We start from the raw sequence: 25,914 nt of genomic DNA, 5'->3' as shown, positions 1-25,914 counted from the left end.
AAATAATGAAATATTTGCCCTGAGTACAGTGTCTGTTTTTGTAATACAAATAAAAGAAAAAGTATTATAGCAAACAGTTTTGTCTATACATATTTTGACCTTATGCTTCATTTAAAACAAATTCTTATATGGCTACTCTGTAAAGGACTGTCAAAATCAATTTTAGTTTGTAAATCTGTTTTGTGATTTTTCCAGTGTGAATTGAGAATATTGGTCGGGCGTATATGTGTGTTTATGAAAAATGCACTATTTCTATGAATTTAAACCTGTTTCACTGCGTTACTAAGATATTATTTGGGCTGATTACTTTGGGCCAGCCTGCTTTTTTAGTTGATGTTCCAGATTTGAGACTATTTGCTTGTATTTCGTAGATAATAAGTAGGTGTGTGAATAATTCGGTTCAGCTGTAAACACGTTAGTCTTATCTTTTTTAATTTTCATATAGTCGTCGGTGAATAATGTATGAGTCACTGCTTTTTAGTTTTAATCTATAAGAATATTTGTATTTGGTGTATAGTGACAAAAAATGGCTGATTTGATTCGGGCTATGGGGGCACCGATCGGACCCCCTATAAAGGATAAGCTAGGGTCTCCGTCGACGGAGTCGGAAGACGGCGGGGGCGACTTGGCGGAGCTGGCTGCGGACCTCGAGCTCGACGAAGCCGACGGGCCCAGCACTAACGGTATGTGAACGTGATCTTAAAATATACCAAAATATTTACGTCTTTCTTACGTCGCGTCTGTATTGAATCGTACTCTGTTGTATTCTAAATCTGAAGGAAGGGAATATCTTAGCTTATCTTATTTATATAAAGAATAAAAAGTAGCATTCAAATATATACATATAAAGAATGATTGATTTACATTTATTTATAAATGGAAATTTATGTAATTCTTCTTGTGATGTATACCTATACCTGATAATAAAAATTACAATACCCCTATATGTTATATAGGGGTATTATAATTTTTGATAGGTACATTCCAGTGCATTTTTGTTGTTGGGTAACTTATATAAAAAATATTATACCTATAAGAATTCTATGTGGGGCTCATTTTACAACTAATTTAATACAATTCCTAATGATATTGGGGACTTAAAGTTTTGTCCATGGAGGTATTTTTAGAATTGAGCCCTGTTTAGTAGTAGTCAGAATGGTTAAAAATGATATCTAACATTACCTTTTTGTTTCAGTAATAATATCAATACTACACAATACAATTCAATTCAAAAATGATTTATTGTACACAAAGTAATACATGAAAAATGTACAGAAACAATGAAAAGTACAACAGGCGGTCTTATCTAAAAGTGATCTCTTCCAGAAAACCATAGAGTTGTTCAAAGAAAACATTTAAGATGCAAGAAATATAGGGTAGGGGTAATATTACTACATTATTAACATTATTATTGTTTTTAACAGGAGAACGTCAAGCAGTACTTGCTCCACCCGAGACTGAATGGTACCATGGACGTCTCGACCGTTACACTTCAGAGGAAAGGCTGTGGGCTGCTGGAAAATTAGGCAGCTATTTAGGTAACCATTAATCACTAACAATACCTGTCACAGTTTGTTCTTGTTTATTTTAATTGAGGCTAATAAAAATTTCTAGTCATGTTTTAATTGTTTTGAATGTATCTTAATGATATACAAGGTGCCTGTATTGATTTTAACCATCATTTCATCTATCTAAAAGAGAACTGTTACATGTACAAGAAGTTTAGTAACATTTAGTTAGCAGTAGATGGTTATATTTTCTCAAATACTTTTAATATTGCTCATGCAGGTTAGTTTAGCTTGGATATCTTTATAGTTATGTATATGTTCACAATTAGTATTCAGATGGGGTCACATTATCCAAGTGAAGTCATTCAACACAATGCGTCTAAAACATGTATGATATTTGTAGTAATTTTTTTTGAGACAAAGCATATAAGCAGTCTTATCTACAAACTTAGAACATTAGTATTGAATAGCAGTATAAACAAAATTCAATAATAAAATTTAGTATTGAATCTTATTTCAACAGACTAACAGGCATTAGTAAGGAATGCATGGAGATTTCTTAACATTAGGTATACAAAACAATAGACGAGTGGATTTTAATTCCCATGACATTTTTTTAATCTTGTATGTAAATGGTATCACAACAATGGAAATTGTTCCACAGAGTTATTACTATTGTTAGTTGTTTTGCAAAGAAAATCGTTTTCTCATAAAATAACTTAGTCATTTGAAAATGTAGTAAATATATATTATTTTTGTTATTTTCAGTTCGAGAAAGCGATCGAAAACCTGGGTCTTATGTGTTGAGCTATTTAGGACGCACTGGAATCAATCATTTCAGGTAATAACATAAAATATCAATTAGTTAAACAACTTTAGTTGTACTTTTTATTGTTTTTTCTTGTCTTTTTATTGTTGTTTCAGGTTTTTAATTTAAATCAACCACTATGTTTATTTCAAAGGCTATATGCTTATCAGTTGAAATTGTATGTTACAGTTAACCAACATTAACATATTACATATAAAAATAAAATATCTTGAACTACTTTCGATATGATTATGACTATTATATGTTTCGACTTTATATGTGTCCATAAATTTTATAAAAAGCTTTTTCGCAGGATCACAGCGGTATGCGGCGACTACTATATCGGCGGTCGTCAGTTCGACTCCCTGACGGAGTTGGTTGGCTTTTACAGTCATTGCTCAGATCTCCTCAAACGCGAGCGATTGGTTGAACCTGTGCCTCCACCAGAGCCTGTTAATGATAAAAAGGTTTGTGTTCACATTTTCGAAGTATTTACGTCTGTCATTTATATCTATCAGATACCCACAATAAAAAGTCTCAAACTTAACTCGAACAGGTACTTTTTATACAATAGTTTGTAAAAGCCGATAGTGTATAAAAGACCGTAGGCGCAAAGGCAGCGCCGAAACATCCTTTACCTACTTGAAGCCCTATACATCGTATTTTCTTAATACATATTTTTTGTATCCATAATTTTTTTTTTTTTTTTTAAACCAGGTGATATTGCAATCTGTCCCTATGGACATTCAGCAATCTTTAGAGCGGGTGGTATTGTGCGAGGCACAGGTCCGGTGACATGCCCTCTTAAATCTCATTTGAGTAGGTCCTGGACTACTCTTTTTTTAAGTCTTCTGGTGCTTGGAAATATGTCATCCATAAGATGGGATGCTAATGTATTTGGATGGTTTATTATCTTAAGTTTATATGTTGATGTTTTGTCCCTTATTTCTTCCTTAATGGTTCTAATGCCCAGTTCTCGGTGGAGTCTTGCGTTTGTTATGTACCAAGGTGCGTTTACTATCATTCTTATTAGTTTAGATTGAAATCTTTGAAGTATTTCCAAGTTGGAGTTGGCTGCTGTTCCCCACAGCTGAATTCCATAGGTCCATATTGGTTTGATTATGGTTTTGTAAAGGAGCAACTTGTTCTCCATTGAGAGTTGACTATTTTTATTGATCAGCCAATACATTTTTCTGACCTGCTGTCCTAATGCTAGGCGCTTTGTATAGATGTGTTTTCTCCAGGTTAAACGTCTATCGAGATACATGCCAAGATATTTAGCTTCATTAGATTGTGGAATCCATAAATAACTGTTAAAAATTATTACGTGTCATCATGTCCATTATAGTTCGCAGTGTATTTTATAATCGTGTTTAATTTTACTAGCGCGTGGTGGCCATATTGCCGTACACGAAGATGCCGGATACGGACGAGCTCACCTTCCAGAAGGGAGACATCTTCTTCGTGCATAATGACATGGGCGATGGCTGGCTCTGGGTCACCGCGCATAGGTAAGTAATTTTTATTTACGGTTATATTATTGATTTGATGTGACATCCTTATGGTATGAAAATTATAAGAAATTACGAAAAAAATCTGAAGAGAGTTTCAAGTCCACACTAGCTAGCCAGTACATGTTAGTGTAATGGAATAGGATTGGAATGGGCTGTTGATGCGACATACATATGAGATAACCGTAATAGTAATCAGGGATGGCAGCGCATCGGTGATCCCTTTCAGAGAGTTGGTTACAAACATTCATTGGCGGCAGACGCGCCAAACTACTAGTCCGCTCTGAAGTTGTTCCGAGCAGGTGTAGTCATACAATTTGCTATGGCGACGCGATTCATTTTTATATTCAGAGCCGACTAGCAGTTTTACGGGTACTGTACCAGCAAGTCGACTGCAGGGTCGTTTACTACTTCGTATAAAAGAATACGTATCACTTTCGCTTCACAACAATATTGAGGCTGGAAGTGTAAATCAATCATGCTATAAAACTCATTACCTACATATTACACTCGAATAGCTGAGTTCTCGTTATCCTCATTGCGTTTTAATTTAGTAACCGGTCGGCGGGAACTATTTACCTTGACATCGCTACTTTTTGTAGCCCTTCCGGCGATTACATTTAACGAGTGCGTGGTTCCGAGAGAATGCGTCTGATGTTCTTAGTCCATCGTCGACGATATTACTGTCTAGATGAATAACGCATCTGGATTGAACTAGGAAATTGACAAAAAAAAACCCGACAGCTTTAAAAATATAACCTCTGTCTGATGTCACTCCCACAATTTCGACGAATCCTATATCGCCTCATATGTAAAATTCCGCTAAGACATCCGGGCAGTAGGGCGCGTCAAAGTATGAGACCTACAAATATGCATAGTGAATGCATATGCTCCAAAAACTGTACCCTCCACAGTCAAATAAAATACCTATACATGATGGTTGTAATAAATGTTCTTCGGTCGGTCAAAAAGCGCATATTATATAGGTAGCACACATTTAAGGCGAATAAATTTCAGGCGATTGATCTCTCGAGTCTTATCACAGATTGCGGTCATTATCAGGCGATCGGTCAGACATCTAATTTCATCACTTAGATATCTACTTGCCGAGGATCGAACTCAGAACTCTCTGCGCGTCAGATTGGTATGGTGACTGCTCTAACACACGAGTCGTCATCGTAGTCGTAGTAGATTTAGCTATTTCGAACGTTAAATTTTCCCTTAAACAGCAGATGGACTTCTATTACAGACATATGGCTGGTAGCTGCTTTTCAAATCGCTGTGTTCTTACATTCGTTAAGACAAGTGGCTAAAGGGAGAACGTGAGGAGGCGTCCGTTGACCTTTACAATTACATTATTACTGGGTCACTGATTGTGCGCACCATATTGTCAGATGTTGAATGGTTCAATGAGTTATCCTAAACGTGTTTACTGTTAACTTCCAGTCAGCCGAAAGAGGAGTTTAGAAATATAGTAGTATATAATGTACCTACTTGTAATATAATTACTCGTATAAAGTGAAACTCGTATAAAGTGGATATTGTATAATATAAAACGAAAATAAAGATTTCCTTTTTAATTTCTTAAAAAAATGTGTTCTTGTATATTTACTTACTTATTTTTACATTTTGCAATGCAATAAAGAACTTTATCTTAACATTTAATACATAACAGTGATATATTATTTATTTTTCTTCCGTAGTATCTTTTTTGCAGATAACATTTAATATGTGTAATACATACATGTCATAGATTAGATTTTTTTTGTTTGTTACAACTGCGACATTTTCTTTTGTCTAAGTTGGTAGGTGATGGCCAGCGTGAAAACATAATAAAGTACGTAACTATCTACACTCAATATATTGAATACACGTAATATCAATTGACCTATTTACAATGAAGGGTCACGATCGCCTATCTTATTGTAATTCCTTATCATTTGTACCTATCTATGTATATATACGTACCTATAGTAATACGCACCGCTGTGATTTGGCTGTGAGGAGATATAGCAGTAGCTCTCAAAGGAAGCAACGGAGCAGAAGCCAACCTCACGTCATTAATTCCTATTTAGTATTTATAGATATTCAGAGCCTGCACTGATGACCTTACTTATGTGGACTGCAAGTTCGTTTGTTATAATTTAAGAAATCAAAATTGAAAAAAAAAATCTGTCAAGAACTTTTGTTAACAAATCATACAACTCGACATGATCTTATAGGATTCATATAGGACATAGTTTCTGGGTTATTCTATATTGGAAGTTGGAACATACCAATATGTACCAGTGATTGTGTGCACTGATTGTTCATTGTTTTAATTTCTCTTTTCGAGCAATTTCCGCTTTCTTGAATGAGTTCAATTGAGGTCAAGTTGTAAAGGTGCGGTGATTACATTGTGTGACGAATGCATTTATGAGGTCGTGGGAACACTTCGAGGGGAAATTAAATTTTGATATAGCATATTAGTGTCTTTAAATAGCCACTTAGCCAGTTTCCACTAGTTATGGGCAAAATCGACATTTGATGGCTTTTGGATGTTTCTATGATTTATTGATCAGTATTTTATAAATTATAACATTGAAAATCTTTCCTTCTTCGATTGTGATGGTGCCTATGCCTAGGTGATATGTCATATAGCAGGAATTTGCATGCTGTCATGTGTATGTTGTTCATGTTCATGTTTGGTAATACATAACAAATTAACAATTTAAGTTGTAAACATGCTCCTCCTATTACATAAATAAATCAAATCCAGAACTTTTCCATATTAGATCAGCAGGATGTGCTCTTCGCTAAGCGCCGTCAAAATTGAACTATTTATATTTATTCATAGAACTGGGGAGCAGGGAATGATCTTCAGGGAGTTAGTCGAAGACTTGGATCCCGCTATCGATCCGAACACCGTGTTCTCTTGGTTCCACCCCAACTGCACCAAGAGCGAGGCGGTGGACATGCTGGTGAAGGCCGGCCCCGGCAGCTTCCTCGTGAGGCCCTCGGACAACTCGCCCGGGGACTACTCCCTGTTCTTCCACATCAACAACCAGATACAAAGGTTCAGGATCGAGAAGAAAGGCGTCCGGTATCTAATGGGCGGGAGAACTTTCGAGTGTTTGGACGCCGTTATCAACAGATACAGGAAGGAGCAGATTGTTGAAGGGCACACCTTGGGACAACCTGTAAGTTTTTGACTGTTTTGCGATATTGATTATTGTGATTGCAACAAATAAATTATATTGGTTTCGTAGATAGTGAAATCCCTAGTTATCGGGCCTTTCAGTCAAAGTCTCGATTAACGGTTATATGGGTGAAAGTGGAGATCCCACGATAACGTATTTGTAATTACTTCACATCATTATCTAGCTTGCTAAAGATAGAATCGTAGTTCGTCTAGACTGGTAATATTGACTAAAGTATCGGCCGATAAATAAAACGATTCTTACTTTATATTGGCGATCATTTTTGTACTTTGTCTCAAACTTAATGCAATACTTGTAATGTCTGGAAAATAGTTTTTCACCAAGTTTTAAAATAAATAACATTTTACAGCTAATCGCTGAAGGTCATCACATCGAACCACAGCAAAACACAACCGGCGCAGCCGCTGAGAAAATATACGCAACTCTGCGGGAGTGTAGAGACCAGATTGGTCTGAAGAAAATGAAAGGTATCAAGCACCAGGGCTACTTGCACAAGAAGTCTGACAAGGGAGCCAAGAAATGGAAGGCGTTGTACTTCGTGCTGCTACAAGAGGGGACAGATACGCATCTGTACTTCTACGACTCGCCGAAGAGGACGAAGCCTAAGGGGCTGATCGATCTGTCCTGTGCTTACTTGTACCAGGTACGCATGCACATAAACATTTTTATTTTAATTAAAATTCTATGTTTTTGTTCTCCAAATTGATTCTTCGATTAATGAAACTCAAAACACCGTCCCTGATTCTAATGCGTTGTTGTCTCTGTTATCACAGGTCCACGAATCGTTGTGGGAGCGCGAGTTCTGCTTTCAGCTGGTAGAGCGCGCGCTGCCGTGCCTGTCCACGCACACGTTCCTGGCGGCCAGCGCGCCCGCCGAGCTGCGCGCCTGGCTCGACGCGCTGCGCCCGCTGTGCGTGCCGCAGCAGGCGAGGCACCAGTGCAAGGTACGCGGCGGGTGCCCCGGTCGCCGTGGGAGCGCGGGTTTTGCTTCCAGCTGGTGGAGCGCGCGCTGCCGTGCTGTTTAAACTTGCGTCAGAAGGAATACAGACGTATTAATTTTGTATTTGCTTTTGAGGGTGGATATACTTACGAATTAATAGTTACAATATTATTTGATCAGACCTATGACAATGCATTATATCTTATTCGGACATGCATGAATTAATATATCTTTTTAGGTTTAAAGTTTTTTTATTCTCAAATAAGACAAATACGTCACTTCTATGAGAACAGAGATTTACATTAAAATTTTTCATTGTACTACTTCATGCATCTCAGAACCTGAATATGATAAAGATATATGTCCATTTGATTATCTGAGGTGTAGCTATATAAGTATACTGCACTTCCGTATTATACTCGCTTTAGGATTGCCAGTGTTGCATTGTAGTACTGTTCATCACTATTTAAATAATTATATAATTGTGTTACCTTCACAAACAATTTAATTATATAATGTTTGAGTGTAATGTGTGTGTGTGTGAGTTAAATGTTAATTATAATATGTTTAGGATTGCCAGTGTTACAATGTAGTACTGATTTTCCCAATCTATATAATTATATACTTGTATTACGTTACTTAAAAAATGCATAGTTGAAAGTATAAGTTAAATGCTACAATGTTGGTTCGTTCGGTGCAGGTGGCGCGCGTGGTGTGGCTGCGCGCGCTCCGCGTGCGCTGCGTGACGGCGCACCGGCTGCCGCCGCGCATGGCGCCGCGCCCCTACCTGCGGCTGGCGCTCGGCGCCGCGCCCGTCGCGCGCACCATGCCCAAACCATCGCCCGACCCGCACTGGGACGACGAGTTCATTTTCGAGTCAGTTGATTTATTTTACTATCATTTTTCCTATTAAGTTAAGATTAAAACTACTTCGCAACAATCCGCTACATGCTACATGGATTTCCGCAAAGTAACGCCTGATACAATTAATTATCTATATTTTTTCCATTTAAAGAAATTGCAAAGTTAAACTAAAAGTAAATATAATAAAGACGTCGACCAAAACTCCTTGTGACACAGTGCCGAGAACACTGGCAGCAAGTCAAATTTTTTGTGTGAGGATTTAAAAGAAATTGTTTATTTATAGTATTTCGGACTACGACTTCCACTAAATAAAAAGAAGCAAATGAGTATGCATTCCCCCTGATGGCTCTGCATATACTGGACATGTGTAATTTACTCAAGTCAACATGAGAATCATACATGAGATGGTCACAGATGCATTGCTACTCCTGAGGATTATATTATCTTGCCACACTACTTGAATTTCGGAGATACCACCTCATTACATGGTATCTACAAAGTTGAACCATAAGGAGTTCTATCATACTCTTTGTACGTGTGAAAACGTGAAAATAAATTTTATAATTTGCACTCAATAACATTCGTATTGTTGCATCCTGAAGTGCAGTGTAGCATAACTGGAGTAAGTTTTTTTTTGTTCACAGTGATGTTCCACCAGATGTTACATCGTTCACCATTACTGTACACAATAGTGGAAAGCGTGGGAAAGAATCTGAAGTAAGAACATAACTTATAAGCTTATTTTTTCTTCTCTATATGTCTTCAGCGTTGTTATGAAAGTTATTGATTTCGTAAAAGGTATAAAATAGTATTTTTAACCTTTAATGTAACTTTTTATCTAGCTATTTTTAATCTTTATAATACATACCGATTTTTTGGTACTATAAGACTATTAAATATTTATTATACCTTTATTTTTAGGTTGCTGAACTTACAATAGAATTAGCGAATCTAGCAAACGGCGAAGAAATGGAGGAATGGTATCCTCTCGCAGGAATGACACCAATTGGAGAATGGGGCTCATTGAGACTGCGAATAAGGTAAGGCGAACTGTCTAATTGCTTTTCGATTTTGTATATCTTTGAAAGTATGTTACAGTTTACAGTATACAGGACGAATTTTTCAAATAGGCCTTCAGAGCCAAATCCGAAACTATAAGGATAATTTAAAAATGCTGAAAGGAGTTACGAGGCCGATTTTAATACAAACTAAAACTGCATCATTACTTTTTTTAAATTTCTTTTTCTCTGGCCAGGAATCGAACGAGTTCATTTTGAAAAATGAAAAATACACCCTCTATATTATTCCCCTATCTGATAGTGTTGCTTATAAGGATCAAATTCTGGGAAGTAATGATAAATGACAAACTAAAGGAAAAGCCTGAATTTACAGGAAGTAAAAAGTTGGCAACTAAGTTCCCGACGTTTTTAGGATTTATTTTTTAATAAAAATAGATAACTGATTAATTAGTAAATTCGTATTTTTTGTTGTTTACATCTTCGTATCAACATTAAATATGATTTTCTATATCTCTTTGTTTCGTAATCACTCGGATTTGACTCAAAATAGTGATTCTCGCAAATTGTTACCTTTACATCTGTATTAAATGTAACTCCGGCCATAGCAAGTTGAAAATCTATTATAATGGTCCTGAAAATAACCTTAACTAAGTCGAACATAAAAATAGAAATTCTTGGAGAACAAAACGACCGCTTTCGAATGATTTGAAAACATTAGGCTTTCAAATGATTTGAAAACATTAGGCCAAAAAAATGGTAATACGCGAAATGTTTAAATCAATGAATGGCGGGAACTTACCTGCCAAATTAATATGAAAAAATATGTATTTTCTAAAAGTATCTAAAATATTTAGTTTCCTGCCTCAGGAATTCACCGCCAGGCTTGGAAAAATGCTCTTTTTGTCTTTTATGCTCAGAAGGAAGTATATGCTAAATCTTGTGTTCACGGAAGATGGTTCCAAATTTAGCACATGTAACCATGCAACATAAAGATGATAGTATCATACCTTTCCTAGGTATATGCAGGAGTTGGTGATGCCTCGTGACGAATACAATCCGCTCCGCCAGCTGCTTCTAGAGCCCGGTCTGCCCGCTGTCAAGGCGTTGGCGGAACTTTGCCGCACGGACAGGCAACCGCTCGCAACCTGTATGTATTTGAAAAATTATAGCCTTAAACGTAGTACGTACGTAGGTACGTATGTAGTAGTACTTTATAAATTGTTTTATTGTGCATTTTTATAGAGATTACATGACAGTTTAAAAATTTTAAAATATAATAACTTTTAATAATACCATTGACATAATTATATTTCTTCTTTTGATGGTCACTAGGATCGTCAACAATAGAGCTAGTAATGTGAATTAAAATTTAATAAAAAATATTTAAAAGAATTGACATGGCACTGATACAATCGGTTGTCAAATTGGGCGATTTATCGATGATTCAACTTATTTAGTAAAAATCTTTGGTCTTTCTTTTTAAAATGATGTCTTTGTGGTGCATGTCACGAGCTACAATAAGTACTACTTTCGAAATATAAAAAGAATAAAATAAATCGATATGGTCCTTCGAGCGGGATAACAGTTGTACATTGCCCGCAGCGGTGCTGCACGCGTTCTCGGAGTGCGGGCGCGGCGCGGAGCTGGCGCGCGAGCTGGCCAGCGCGGAGGTGGCGCGCGAGCCCGACCACCGCGCGCTGTTCCGCGCCGCCTCGCTCGCCACCGCCGTGCTCGACGAGTTCATGCGCGCGCTGTGCAAGCCCTTCCTGCAGGTACAGTCCGCGCCATACTGCTACTCCGCTCTGAAGTTGTTGAGCGCAGGTTCAGTTAGCATGTACTCCATTACGTAAGGGCACACTAACGTAGCTATGTACCCGTGGGAGAGACCGGGTGCCGGAGGAGGCCTGCGCTGTCTTCGTCCGACTATTATGTACAATTTTCTATTGCGACACGACTCGTTTCTATATTCGGAGCGGTCTAGCAGTTTGGCGCGCAGTCTACCGTTCATATTTTTTTATAAGTAATTGATGCAGTGAACAGTAATATTGCGCTCCAGGATACGAATAATCTTGAAATATATGTATTGTATTCCTCATTTTGATATCGATGTGAGGTCATTTCGTAATGATAAATTATACTTCGTTATTAATTTTTTATGTGCTCCAACTGAAGTTGGCAAGTAACTGTTACCGAGCCCATGAAGAACCACTAACAATAAGGCCTGCACAGTCTAAAAATTCCCCCTGTATATCATTTTATTAGTATATCTTTATGTATATTTCTTATGATGTAGATTCTAATGTTATTTTTTTTTATAGGCTGCAATATCCGAGACAGTGCAAAAATTGATTGAATCGAAACAAACAGCAGAATTGAATCCAACGAAAATGGACTCGCCGGATGATGCCTGTAACAATGCAGAGTTTTTACTTATGATCCTCGATCAGGTAAATTATATTTTTTATAAAGATTAGTAGTATTAGCTATTTTCATCTGCATACCGAAATTATAGAAATCGTACTATTTGTAACAATATGTTCATTTCGTCATTTTTGAAAATGAATTGATTGATGGATATAAGATGATAAATTGTAATAGATATTTTTTTGGTGCCAGCTTGGTAGTTTATTATAAATTATGTTAGATAATTAGTACTTTATTTTACTATTATATAAGAACATGTTATGTTTGATCTGCATTCCGACCTCATTACTTTATATAATTATGTTTATAGTAATTCATACGTACGTCTGTGAAATTTATGTATTATTTTTGTTAATGTCATAAATACATGTATAAGTTCTCATAAAATATAAGACTTAGCAAGTGGTGGTGAGTTTCAGATAACGTTGTCGATATTTACGTCCCCGGAGGCGTGTCCGCGGCCGGTGCGCTACCTGTGCGGCTGTCTGCAGCGCGCCGCCGTCGCCAAGTGGCCCAACGAGAGATTCGTGCGCACCAGGGTCGTCTCTGGTTAGTGCTTGCTTATTTCATCATCATCAACAACCCATTACTGTCCCACTGCTGGGCACGGGTCTCCTCTCATAATGAGAAGGATAAGGCCATAGTCCACCGCGCTGGCCAAGTGCGTATTGGTTTCCTCACATTGTTTTCCTTCACCGTTTAGCAAGTGATAATCAATTTCTAATACACACATAAATTTGATAAATCAGAGGTGCGTGCCTGGGATTTGCGCCTCGGACCCCTCGAACGAGAGGCCAAGTTTCTTAACCACTAGGCTATCACTGCTTTTTCACTTGCTTATTTATTGTAATGTAATAAATTACTCCGGAGGTACAGTCGCAACTATTTTTGCCTAAAATAAATGTTAAGTGCTGCTGTGTTCTAGTTTGAAGGGTGTGGTAACGGAGAATGTTTACCGAGGTGTTCCAACTTAGTCCTCGGAGAAAAAATGGATCTGGCGGATGTTTCATGTCAATTTTGCGTAGGATTCCATTATTAATTGGGGTTGATTAAAGATGTCAATGGGCAGCAATCCATATTATAAATTAATTACGCTACGATATGCTCACAGCTCGTATACTTATAATAACCCCATCCTGCAATTTCAAGTCAAAAGTTACAATGCTCTGTATATTTTTCTATAATTGACATATCCTACGCATTAGATAAGTATCTGTAATGTTTGTTTAATATATAAAGGTAATATAAATAAATACTGGAAACCACTATTTAGTAATTAAATGATTCTGATATTTAATTATTTTCCTTATGCTGCACTTAACACTCCCGTTTATTTATTTAATTTTTTGAAACACCTTTAAGGATAACAAGGGGAAATAATCTACCAGTCAACCTTGGATGATGATGTTAGGCGTTAACATTAAAGTAAAATAAACTGTTGATAATTTTGAAGACGTTTGTACATGCTGAATTTTTCAAATAGGCCTTTAGAGCCAAATCTGTAACTATATCGATTAGCGAAAAATGCTGAAATGAGTTAAGAGGCCGATTTTGATAAAAACTAAAACTGCGTCATTACTTTTTTAAAATATCTTTTTCCTTAGCCAGTAATCGAACGAGTTCATTAAAAAAAAAAATACACCCTCTATATTATTCCTTTATATGGATTCGCTTCTAAGGATCAAATTTTGAAAAAGTAATGTTATGTGACAATTTTATTTGTCACATAACATTACTTTCCGAGGCCGATTTTTATCAAAATCGGCGTCGTAACGCCTTTCAGCATTTTTCGCCAATCCTTATAGTTTCCGAAGGCCCGTTCGAAAAATTCACCCTGTATAGTGCTCTACGTGTGGTTGTAACGTAACTGTTTGTGTGGCAGGGTTCATCTTCCTGCGTCTGATCTGCCCGGCGCTGGTGGAGCCGCGCGCGTGGGGGCTGGTGGGCGCGCCGCCGCCGCCGCACGCGCAGCGCTCGCTCGTCATGGTCGCCAAGTGTCTGCAGAACCTCGCCAACCTCATCGAGTTTGGTGCTAAGGTACCGCAACTTGACACCCTGCTGGCTTAGATGATAATAAGTTTTTAAACAAATTTCAGAATACTGAGAGAGACTACTCAGTAGAGTAGACTTCTTGCCTGTCGTAAGACGCGAGTCGCGACTAAATGCGACATCCGGTGTTGCGTCCGGCAAATGTAGTAGATGATCCCAGTGATCATTTCCTTGAATGCTAATGATGTGCTCATAACTTCGAAAAATGTACTTGTATTTAGAACCTGGAGTAGTAGTAGTGTAGGAGTATTGCACAATCAGTTAAAAATGTTCAATTACAAAATCGTTATGACAGAGTGCTCTTAAAATGAATTTTATTAAGCTAAAACTATATAATCCAGCTGATGGTGACTTAAAGAAGTAACTATATCTCAGCGATATCTTTAAAAATCCGAAAACTGGACATACTCATGTAAAATTGTATTAAATTCAGACGTAGCAAAAATATTTATACCCCAATGTATTTGTAGGAGCCCTACATGGAAGTGGTGAATCCATTCATTTTGAAAAACAAGGAACGTATGGTTGTTTTCTTGGACCAGTTAAGCTCCGTGCAGGATCCTGGGAACACGCCACCTACTACCAATAACAACTTTGATATTGGTGAGTATTAACAATTTTCTAATAAAGAAAACATTACAGATAGCCTTCTGGTATAGGCATTTTTAAAATGCTTGCTAGAACGGTCACCATCACTGAATAGATATTAATAATGTTTTGTTATGCTTAAACATTCCTGTAATAAATTACTTTATTTATTTAGATAATTAAAATACGACCAGCGTGGCGAAGCGATCACCGGTCTGATACGCAGAGGGCCCTGGGTTCGATCCCCAGCCAGATAGATATCTAAATGATGAATTTAGATGTCTGTTTCTGGGTCTGGGTGTATATGTATTTGTCTATGTATGTTTCCATGGCACCCACGATACAGGGAAGCCTAATGTGTGGCTGTGAGTGAAGAAAACGTATTTTTTTATTAAAAAAAAAATCTAATCGATACATACAAAATATGTATTATAATACATATACTTTCTGCTATACCAAATATCTACCAGATACTTATTCATCTAAATTCATCATTGATGCAAAAAAGTGATACGGAATTATAATTATTTTTTTTTAGCAAAAGAGTTAGCAACTCTGCATCACATCTGTGTGTCTCATCTGGTGGAGCTGCAGACCCTGGCCAAGACGCAGCCGGCCATCAGGAAGCTGGTCACCGTCACCGAGATGCTCACCAAACACAAGCACAAGTATCTCGAGATGATCAGATAGGATACGCCTTCTATCAACACAGGTATGTTTTAGAATATTCTTTGTAATAAATAAATAAAAATAAATAAAATAAAATTCCTTTATTTCAGGCAACTAAGGACCCATAATATATGTTAGTAACAGATTACTTAGAAACTATGTTAGTACAATAATTCATTCCCATTTATTTCTTATATATAGTCATAAATTATTATCATTAGAATTATTAAGATTGAGTAAAGTTGTCTTATAATCCCAATGTAGGATATTTATTTACTTTAATAGTTTCAATGTAATGATGGGGCTTCGTTTTGTACACATCATTGTGTGCTGTACTATGCTTTGATGTCAAAGGTTACAGAAATTGTCAAATTTATGTCTACATTGGTCAAAACATGAAATACGGGTAACAAATACTTGTAAAAAAATACGTCGTCGACCAAATTTGAAGTAGAAAGTTTTTATGTTTAGGCTTATAAGTGAAGCCCCACTCTAAAATATGCCGGCAAATATTATTAATAATAAGCGCGATTCAAAGACATCAGCAATCTAATTTTAATTGTCGATCTATTTTAAACCAGCGAAAAATATCTGACAAAGCGTTTTAACAATTTTATATATTTGTATTACATGTGTTTTGTTAAAAATAGTTTTAATTTTTCTTTTCGCAGGGTAAAATCGTATTGCAACGTACAAGCGGTAGAGATAGCGTGTAGGTGGCCTAGGCGGTGTCCTTAGCGCAGGACTGACAATCTTAGTCGTACTCGTGTAGTCATTGTTAGCTTTAGCCTTCTGTTTACGTTTTTACTTACTTTACTTGTATTGCGAGCTCCAAGAACTATTGTATTGTTAAGTTTAAACTTCCTATCGCGGCATTGAGTTACAAAGAAAATGCATCAGAGCCAGTGTATTGTGTGTTATAATATTTGAGTAAAGTATTTTTTTGTCAGATTATTTATATGATTTGTGATAACACAGTGTAAATTTAAGTTTTCCACACTATCTTTCAGTCTTTCTGTATTCTTATATAAGGCATGCCCCGTTTTTGTATTTTTGTACTGTTTATATATATTAAGATTGTTTGACTGTGTCGTTATGACTGCTTGAATAATAAAATACATCTGAGGAGCATTTATTGATCGCCGGCGCTATTTTAGTATTATATATTATAGTTATTGGTGCTCGTCATACATAAGAATCTGTTTCCGAGCTTTCTCGTGCCAAAACACTGAGTTTGAGTGTATTTTGTACTAATGTTTAGACAATTTGCGTTATATTCGTATTTTTGTTTTACTGCCTAATATTTTATTAATTTAAGCGCAACGGAACAATTAGCTCTCTAGTATTGTAAGGCGTATTTATTGCTAGTATTCTTAGTGGAAGTTTATTATACTTACGTATATACATCGTATTTTATTTAAGGTTGGTCAGTTTCTATCTTATGTTTAATGACGATTTTCATTGCTTTGTAGGCGCTGTGAGTTAAAACAAAGAGTCGAAAATTTGTATTGAGGTGTATTCATAGGAAATGGCGAAAAGTAAAGCTAACTTCCATTTATTGTCACTAGAAAACTTAAACGAAATTACTTAAAGATTCGATCTTCGGACTCAAAATGGATTACTGTGAAATTAATATGGATCGGTCAAAATATTATTATGACCTTTATTGGTTCTCTTTTTTGACAACTTTAAAAATACAAAAACTCATGTTGGGAAAATTTGTATAACATTAAAAAAAATCTACAATATATGACCATTTACTCTCAGCGCCTCTGCTAAAGTGTCCTATAGCGTACATAAGTTAATTATTTTTGCAAAAATAATAATCGTCTATTTATTATTTTTTTCGGTTCTCGCAACTATGTTTAAGATGTAGGTTATTAGCGTTAAGGCGATATTCGACCGTCAATCGTAAGACACCAAAAATGTATTAATTAGTAATGTATGAATGTGATAGGCAAGGATGGTAGTTGTAGGGTCGACCTTTTCGAAGTTCTTTGATGATTTCACTACTACCGTACACTACGTAACGAACCCCTTTGCAATTAATTATTCTCTGTGATAGTAATAAGTAAACTTTTTACTTTCAGCAATTTAAGTCTGTGATTCTATAAATGACTTAAGTACACCACGCACTCTGTGATTTTATATAAGAGTGCAGGTTCTCAACAAAAACTTTAATTTTATAAAGGTGTTCCCACCATTATTATAAAATTTCTCAGCTTCCAAGTGGAAAGCCATACAATGATAAGCTTCAACATAGATATTTAAAATTTCGTGTCTTGATACTGAGTCTTACTCTTAAGAATAATTACAATTTCTGTCACAGTTCTCGAAGTCTAGCTTTAAAAACATACATTATGTGATCTGTTACACACTAGGTGAAGTACTTTATATATTTCTTTTGGTTAACTTCGTAAGAGTAACTTATTCATAGAGTATGGCAGTAGCTTCAGTCCTATTTCTAATACTTGTTGTATGACAGATTGCATAATGTAGTGTGTATGGGCGTAACCATTAGTAAAGATATTGCGGGAGTTTGGAAATGTATCGCTAGTCGCTGTACCGTACTTTAAATGACATGTTAGACAACAACAGAGTATAATTATTTAAAATATTGATTAAATTTTACATTCTTATGAAAGCAGTTCATTAGAACACTTTCCTTCCAAAGTCTATGTTCCACCAACGTTGTAATTGTTATTTTTCGAGATTGTCATGTTAGTAAAGGTAAAATTAAAGCTTAAGGGAATATGTTCACATAGGCTTCAAAGAGTAAAATATGTTCTGGTTATCTCACATGGGCCGCATTATCAATTTCTATTATAAAGTAAAGAGTGGTATTTTATAAAGTTCTCACTGTATGGTCACTAAAGTGTGAAAGTGATTTTTTATTCACTACAAATTCAGTCCATGTGAGTTCCCGCATGTAAATGTCGAAAGTCTTCTAGGTCTTGCTCAAGTAATGATTTATACTTAGTGCCATATAAATATTATCCATAATATTGTACTTACTTTTAGAACATTCCGAATCAATTCGAAACAAATTCCAAGACATTTTGCGCATTTGGTTTTATTAATTTTGTGTTTTGAATCGGAATTTATGAATAGTTCGCCTTTGAATAGTTTGTGTGCTTGTGAAAAGATGTAAGGGCCTTTTCCTGTCACGAGGGTTTAAGTCACGCAAGCATAACATAACCCTCTGCAGTTTCTTCAACATCCACGTTGTTTTTATGTGTAGGATGCAAGTGACTCACGTGCGAGCGGGACGCGTGTGTGACATAAAATACGCGCGACAGGATAAAGCCCAAAGAGATGTGTCGGCTTTTTTATACAAATCACATGTACTCGCTTAATGCATCACTTTTGTACCCATTATTTTTAGGCTATTTTTATAAGTATTTATAGCATTATAATCGATTAATAATAAATATTAATAATTACTGAAATAAATGATCCTTATGATCACTTTGTTTAGGCGTTGGTATTGATAATGTTGCACGTAATGCAATAATTCTGAATACATTATTAATGGTTCTTATTTAACAGCTAATTGTAGAGAAAAAATATAAATTCCTTTACATACTGTAAAGTCAAAGATGAAATATAATAAAATGACTTCTCAAGTGGGGTAGCAAAATGTGCTTCTCTGGCGTTTTCATTGACAAGTGGAATCAACCTTATATAACAATTTTTATTAAAAAAAACAGTTCAAAATGGAACTTAACATAAGGGAACTTGAAATGTCATAAAATACCACCCAGATATCTTGTAAGACCTTCTCCGCCTTATGTGGTGCTGGTCATTATTAATAAATTATTATTATACATGCACACGATTCTATAGAAATGTATACTACTCTCTTTCCCAGTCTTGACTTTAAATTGTTAAAACAGATGTGTATATTTACATTCTGTAAGTTAAACCATTGGACATCAAGTGCCTGTACTCATATTTGGACCCAAATTTCATTACCAAGCAAAAGTGAAGGAAAGACCATTTTCTATTGAAAAATAATAATAAACCTACTTTTTGATTAGACACCTCTGAAGATCAAGCCAAGCAAATAAAAAATTGTTGTCTTCAATATTCGACCTAATCTCCTATAAAACATTAGTTACGCATTCTGTGGACTTAATAGAATATTATTTGGAAATACTTCTTTGGAACTTTTCTGCAACTAAATGTCTACTTTCAATATCTATAAAATCAACTGTACACAAAAAAAATATTGCTCAGTGATAAAGAAAACTTGTCTTTTATGGAATGCAATAAAATAGTTTGAGTAAATCATCAATGCATCGAATACTATGACGTCACTTATTTGTTTAGCTTAGCTTGTAGGTCTAGTATATATGTCGTTCGTCGATGTACTGTGTCGATAGCTTACGATAGGACAATGTCTAGACTGATTACGCTCCAATTATAATATATTAGACATGTTAGTGTATTATTACGCACTAGTACACCACAAAAATGTAAAAGCGATAAGAAATACAGTATTCGGCCGATTTGATAAAATTTTTGTATACTGATATTCAGAGACTATATCCGTGATGTAGAATCTTATTACTGTTAACATTTTGATACATTATACATTTATTGATTTCAGTACTCTATATTCGTAAGAGGAGGTTAAAATGTATCGCATCATTTGTAAATTTTATTAGAAAAACTTTGACAATTTTTCTTAGTACGAAAATTACTGCTTCACGATTTTACTTGACTGCCATATTTTTTATTCTCCTCTTTGTCTATGTGGAATTGCATTTTTATATCTTTACAATGTTTAGTTAATGAATGACATACTGATTTATTTGTTGTTTTTTTAGATTTGTTTGCTAAAATTTATACATATTTTTTATATGTACTGTTAATTTAAAATTGCACAGGCCATAAAATATGCTTGTTGACATCTGTATAAATATAATGGTACTGAAGCTTATATTTGACAGTTTATTGTTTTGGGAATTTGTGCCTTTAGGGCGGAAGAGTTTATCTTTGAAGACATTCTAATGTGCATTTATTTCTTATATTAAATTTGGCTTTTTTTAAAATTGTTTAAGAACTTTATGTTCCAATTAGTTACAATATGTAATGATGATTAGTGTTCAATTAGATTTTGTGACTGTTCCATCATCTCTTTATATTCTAATCCTTAGTAAGTACTGTTTTTTATTAAATTTTTATCTGTGCTAGGAATCCAGTCTCATATAAAAAAATAAATGATGAAAAACAATTTTCTTTTTCTTTTATTGTAAATCCCAAAATAGGTATTAGCATGGTGTATTCTCTACCATGGCTTGTATTAGGAATAGAAAAGTAATTTTTGAAATCCCACAACTATTGTGACGTCACTTATGCAATAATAGTTACAATACAAATCTTCTTTGTTTATTACCAACAAATATTTCATTTTAAAAGTACTAAAAGTAAATATAGGTTTAGTTCACATAAAACTGCTAGTCTACTCTGAATATACAAATTAATTGTGTCGCCATAGCAAATTGTATGACTACACCTGCTCGCAACAACTTCAGAGCTGACTAGCAGTTTGGTGAGGACTATAATAAAATAACATTAGATTCTATGCAAGTTGATTTTTTATTTTAAAATATTAATTTACAAAAGTATGAGGTTCCTAAAAAATTAAATGCATTTTATGTTAGAAACAGGATTGAGAATGCCATAATAACACAACATACTGCTACATAGGGAGACTTTCTTTCTCCAATTCTTGCACACTTCCAAAAGGTCCCCAGCAACCTGGACAAAGGACATAAAATTTAAATCAATTTAATTTTTGACAAAACAATGAAACAATCATACATTTTCAAATAAAATATGTAGTTCACATACCCAGTTTTATTACGGTCCATTATACTTGGAAAAAAAGATCTTAAATATGCACACGTGCATATAAGCAGCAGGATTACAGAAAGCAAGCTTTGGAAATTAAATATTGCACTCTGTAACAAACAATGATTAGTTAAAAAAATGAGTGTATGTATAACTTTTTTATATTGTAAAATTGTCAAATCCACCAAGATAATATTTAATGCGATTCACATTCCAGTGAAATGTGGATATATTTAGGAGTCAGTTTCGTTTTGATTACAAAAATTAATGTAACTTTATTTCAGAGACTGATGGATTCAAAACGACCGTTGAATGGGCTATTAATCTATAAGACACTAAGATATACAACAAATCTGAGGACATTTTTCTGGTTTCCCATAAATTCTCAGAGAGCCTGTTTCTGGGGAAAGAACATTAATTTGTAGCGATCTTAAATTTATCTACAGCACCAAAAAGTAGTCAAACATACCATGATGGGGTAACGTTAATAATTCAAATATAATACTTATGACAACGAACAATGCATAACAATTGTTAAGGAATCAAATATTAATAGACTTATTTCTAAGATGATCTAAAGTTTACAACAATTCCACATCGCACGCCCTGTTGGTTTTGTTTTGACACATGACAATTGACAATTTGACACAAAAAATTAGAAGTGACAAATGACAATTGGAAAGTCAAAATGAAAAAAGAAACAATAATAGTGAGGATTATAGCATATTATATAGGTTACTATACTCTTTGGATTACAGTGAATGATAACTCTTGTGTTAAGATATTTTAATCTTTAAATAAATATTATTAAATAAATATTATAGTCTGTAATAGGCCGCCTGTTTCTGTTTCAGTAAGATAACAGTTTCAAAAACCTGTTCCGAAATAACAGCCTGTTGTGTTGTAACAGTTTGAAAAGAAATAGCTATTAGGTATAAAATCAGTGCTGAAAAAGCGTTTTCAGTGTAAGTGCCTACACAACCGAAACAAAGTTCGTACAAAATTCTCCAAAACACAACAAACAGAAACGTCAAATAAAATTGAATTTATTGGGAAAAAGTTTGGATACACGTTTGCGTGTCTTCAAACTTTTCCTCCTCTTTCCTCCAAATAATTCCCGACAAGTTATGGTAGTATAAGTTTTATAAAAAAAATCTACACAACAATATGTGGTGATTGAAATATATGCATTTATACTTTACATTTGAAATATATGTATGTGTACGCTTTATAATGTATATATTTCATATATTTTATATGAGTAATAATAAAATGTTTACATCAGTTTTTGTATGCTAATCAGTTTGGGTATCCGAACGAATGCAACAACACCTGTTCTCACCTCGTAACAGCTGCTATCTCTCTCTACCAAAGGTAAGCTCCGTAAGTTAAAACAGAGAAGAACATGTTCCGTAGTGATATCACTTTTTAACAAAGGTTAAACTCCATAAGCTAGAATAGAGAGGAGCATGTTTCGGTTGAGATTCAGGCTTTTGTGGAACTGGAACAGTTTTCTATAGGTATAGATAACAGTTCCACAATGCCTTGCAATGACAACTGTTGTTTTTAACTGTTTCGATATATACGCCTCACTCCTATTGTCTATGGTATTATCCATGTCCATCCATAACCTTCTTTTAGCGTATCAGCCTATTAGCTGAATTGCGTTTGTTTGTAATGAATAAAAATTTAGTAATGGGCTAATTTAATTTGCAATTGCAGTGCTACCTATGATCGTGATAATTAAACATTCAGTTTAAAATTGACGTAGTAATGGATGAAGACAAGTCTGCTCTGGTAGAGAAAATAATAAAAGATGTTCATAATGTTTTGGCGAAAATCGATGAGTTGTAAGTATTCGAAACTTGGAACTGGCAAAATTTCAAAAATTTATTACAACCGTGAAGTCAAACTCAGAAAAATGCGTCTTTGCTTTTACAGATCTTCATTCGAAATAATTCCCGTGGATACAAATTATCAAAACAAGTCACCAGTATTGCATTTGGAGAACTGTCTGGGACTGGAATCATGGTGCGTGAAACATGTTTACATGTTTTGTTACTCGGAGCTTATGAATAAATACTGCGCAAAACAGAATTCTAAGACTAAAAAGGTGTCCGGCGTAGATGCGGACCGGTTCTGCCGGTTGCTCAACGTAATCTTGCTGTTAAACCCTGAATTAAGCACCTTTTGGAATAGACGCCGTGCGTTGGTACAAAACTGTGTGTTGGAGAAGAGTACTGAGCTGCACTTCACGAGACTAGTGTTATCAAGGAAGCCCAAATGTAACGATGCATTTTCCTACAGAAGATGGCTGTTAGATGCTGTTTTGCAAGGTATTATTTTCATTTATATATTAAGTTCGCTTTAAGACTTTGGTTAGAGTTAGAACAAGACTACTTTCTCTTATACTGCAACTTGGGGCTGTGTGTGGTCTCGCATCTTTATGAGTAATCAATATATAAAAACATCAGTATATTATATTTTATTTGTCATACATGGCTTATTTAAAAACCAATCCATTACTTTTGTTCAAACATTTTATTGTCCTCGAACATCATAAAAACATAATTTTTGGTTACAGCTTTTATACGAAGCATTTTTACATTTCAGATGATACTCTAAGCAGCAATTACTTAGAAAACCTGATAAATGAGGAACTCAGCATTTGTGAATTAGCATCGGACAAGTGTCCCAACAACTACCACAGCTGGAATCAGCGTATGTGGTTCATCAACAAACTTCAGGCTGTTGAAAAACAATTTGATATTCACATGTTCTATATTAAAGAGTACATTTTCTCAGAAAGATGGATAGCAAAGCATGTGTCAGATTTTAGTTGTTTTCATTACAGGCAATTCTGTATGAAGAATATTTTAAAACTTAACAATAAGTCATGGAAGAGATTTGAAAAAATGATTGAGGTACGTTTACGTGAAAACTTTGCAAGGGAGGTGGCCAAGAATTCCCCGACTTATTTGAATAATTCAGTTGTGGAAATGAAGCTCTTGTTATATTCTGAGGAAAACGTTATTAAAAATTTGCTCTCGTTATCCACAAAAAAATGCAATTGTGTTGTTAATTGTGTATACTTATGTCGAAAGCTTGAGGTACTGTATCATGAATTGGCACTAAATAATGAGCTGATAAAGTTTTATAAGTATCATGAAACACTATGGTATCATAGGCGCTTCATCATCCATGAAATTATAATGATAATATATGATTATTTTGGTCTGACCAGATGTAATGGTGCCCTAGTCAAAATGCATTGTAAAGTTTGTAGCCTGGACAATACATGGGAAAAGCAGGCCAAAATGGTGAGGTATGATTGTGATGATATATATTCATGTACTCTCTTCGAGGTGATTTTATCTCATGAAAGGAAGTTTATTCAGGAAAGAAGGAATGATTTTGATATTTATGCAGATAGACACGAAAGATACTTGAAATTTTCGGAGGGTCTGAGCGGTGTTATGTGAGCAATATTATTTGTGCTCTAGATGATGATTAGTCGTAAGACATAGAATAGAATTATATTTGTGACAAGTATGAAGTATTTACGAAAATGTGCATTTCAAAATTGTGCTTCTCTTATCACCAGATAAAACAGTCGAAAATCTAAGCTGTAAAATAAAAAAAAAATAATATCATGTATATCTATTTAAAAATATTATGAATCCTTGCTTGTTGATATGCAAACAAAAAAATTATAAAATTTCTAGCAGGAAAACTTATAGATTGTATAACTATACTAATTATATGACTAAATAACAAAGTAGATTTCATCTACATTTTTTTAATAAATTATTTTATAAATAGGTAAATAAATTTAAATATTCTGCTAAATATTCTCAGTAAATAAATAAGCCTGTAATGCAGATAACGACCCGGCAAGACACATTCAAAGGATGCATTTAGTTTTCTGTTCTGTTTGTATATTTGTCTGTGCAAATGGTACTTGTGACACAGAAAATCTAAGTGACTGAGTGTGTATGACTGAGTGTAGAAAACATCATATAATATCTATCTATAAATACTTATGGTTTTCGTAACCAGTGGTCTGTGCTAATCATATTTCATAATACAGTCTGCCTGCACATACAGTAAAAAATATAATGTTAATGTAATGTTAACTATTATGTGTCTACTTGGTTATTTTTTCTACATATATCATCTATGTTTATGTCTATCTCTGTCTGTATATGTCTATCCTCTATGACAAATTAAGTTTCCTTTTTTTTTAATGAACATCACAATATGTTTTAACCTGCAGGAAGCAGTTAAATGCAATGACAAAGGACTGCGTTAAGATTTATAAATAGATTTTATTACAATATTTTGTAAGAAGTTTTTAATCCCAATGACTAAGACCGAATATATATAGTAATATATAAAATGTAGATTAGATATCCGTAAAATTTACAAGACTTAAGTAGTTGATTTGCTTTTATTCAATGTATAGAGTTACATAT

General features: G+C 34.8%; 3 protein-coding genes across 4 annotated transcripts; 2 read left to right on the top strand and 1 right to left on the bottom strand.

Moving 5' to 3' along the window:
* The first annotated feature begins 148 nt into the window (after positions 1-148).
* On the top strand, positions 149-20,820 carry vap (RAS p21 protein activator vap). 2 transcript variants are annotated; one of them, XM_073082328.1, is made up of 20 exons: positions 149-382; positions 518-683; positions 1,425-1,538; positions 2,277-2,349; positions 2,630-2,783; positions 3,703-3,827; positions 6,664-7,006; positions 7,377-7,670; positions 7,801-7,971; positions 8,668-8,843; positions 9,476-9,548; positions 9,753-9,871; positions 10,867-10,997; positions 11,453-11,622; positions 12,169-12,297; positions 12,694-12,823; positions 14,157-14,311; positions 14,794-14,926; positions 15,450-15,623; positions 16,252-20,820. In XM_073082328.1, the coding sequence occupies exons 2-19, from the start codon at positions 527-529 to the stop codon at positions 15,599-15,601; spliced, it is 2,799 nt and encodes a 932-aa protein (XP_072938429.1). In that variant the 5' UTR covers positions 149-382; positions 518-526; the 3' UTR covers positions 15,602-15,623; positions 16,252-20,820. The 2 variants fall into 2 exon arrangements, with proteins under 2 accessions (XP_072938429.1, XP_072938428.1); XM_073082327.1 differs by having other exon boundaries at positions 149-414.
* A 345-nt stretch (positions 20,821-21,165) lies between these two features.
* ksh (transmembrane protein 167A-like protein ksh) lies at positions 21,166-22,082 on the bottom strand. Its single transcript, XM_073082330.1, has 3 exons — positions 21,909-22,082; positions 21,440-21,549; positions 21,166-21,346 (listed from the first exon to the last, which is right to left on the bottom strand). Exons 1-3 carry the CDS (start codon positions 21,909-21,911, stop codon positions 21,241-21,243), a joined length of 219 nt encoding a protein of 72 aa, XP_072938431.1. The 5' UTR covers positions 21,912-22,082; the 3' UTR covers positions 21,166-21,240.
* Positions 22,083-23,051: 969 nt separating this feature from the next.
* temp (protein prenyltransferase alpha subunit repeat-containing protein tempura) lies at positions 23,052-25,669 on the top strand. Its single transcript, XM_073081810.1, has 3 exons — positions 23,052-23,289; positions 23,381-23,775; positions 24,053-25,669. The coding sequence occupies exons 1-3, from the start codon at positions 23,213-23,215 to the stop codon at positions 24,919-24,921; spliced, it is 1,341 nt and encodes a 446-aa protein (XP_072937911.1). The 5' UTR covers positions 23,052-23,212; the 3' UTR covers positions 24,922-25,669.
* Positions 25,670-25,914: the final 245 nt, after the last annotated feature.

This window comes from Epargyreus clarus, unplaced genomic scaffold (assembly GCF_041222505.1).
Source record: "Epargyreus clarus isolate Ecla_fem2 unplaced genomic scaffold, WU_Ecla_fem_2.2 ptg000017l, whole genome shotgun sequence".
Lineage (NCBI taxonomy): Eukaryota > Metazoa > Arthropoda > Insecta > Lepidoptera > Hesperiidae > Epargyreus > Epargyreus clarus.
The sequence above is the reverse complement of the archived record's forward strand: the minus strand, read 5'-3'. Positions and strand labels throughout refer to the sequence as shown.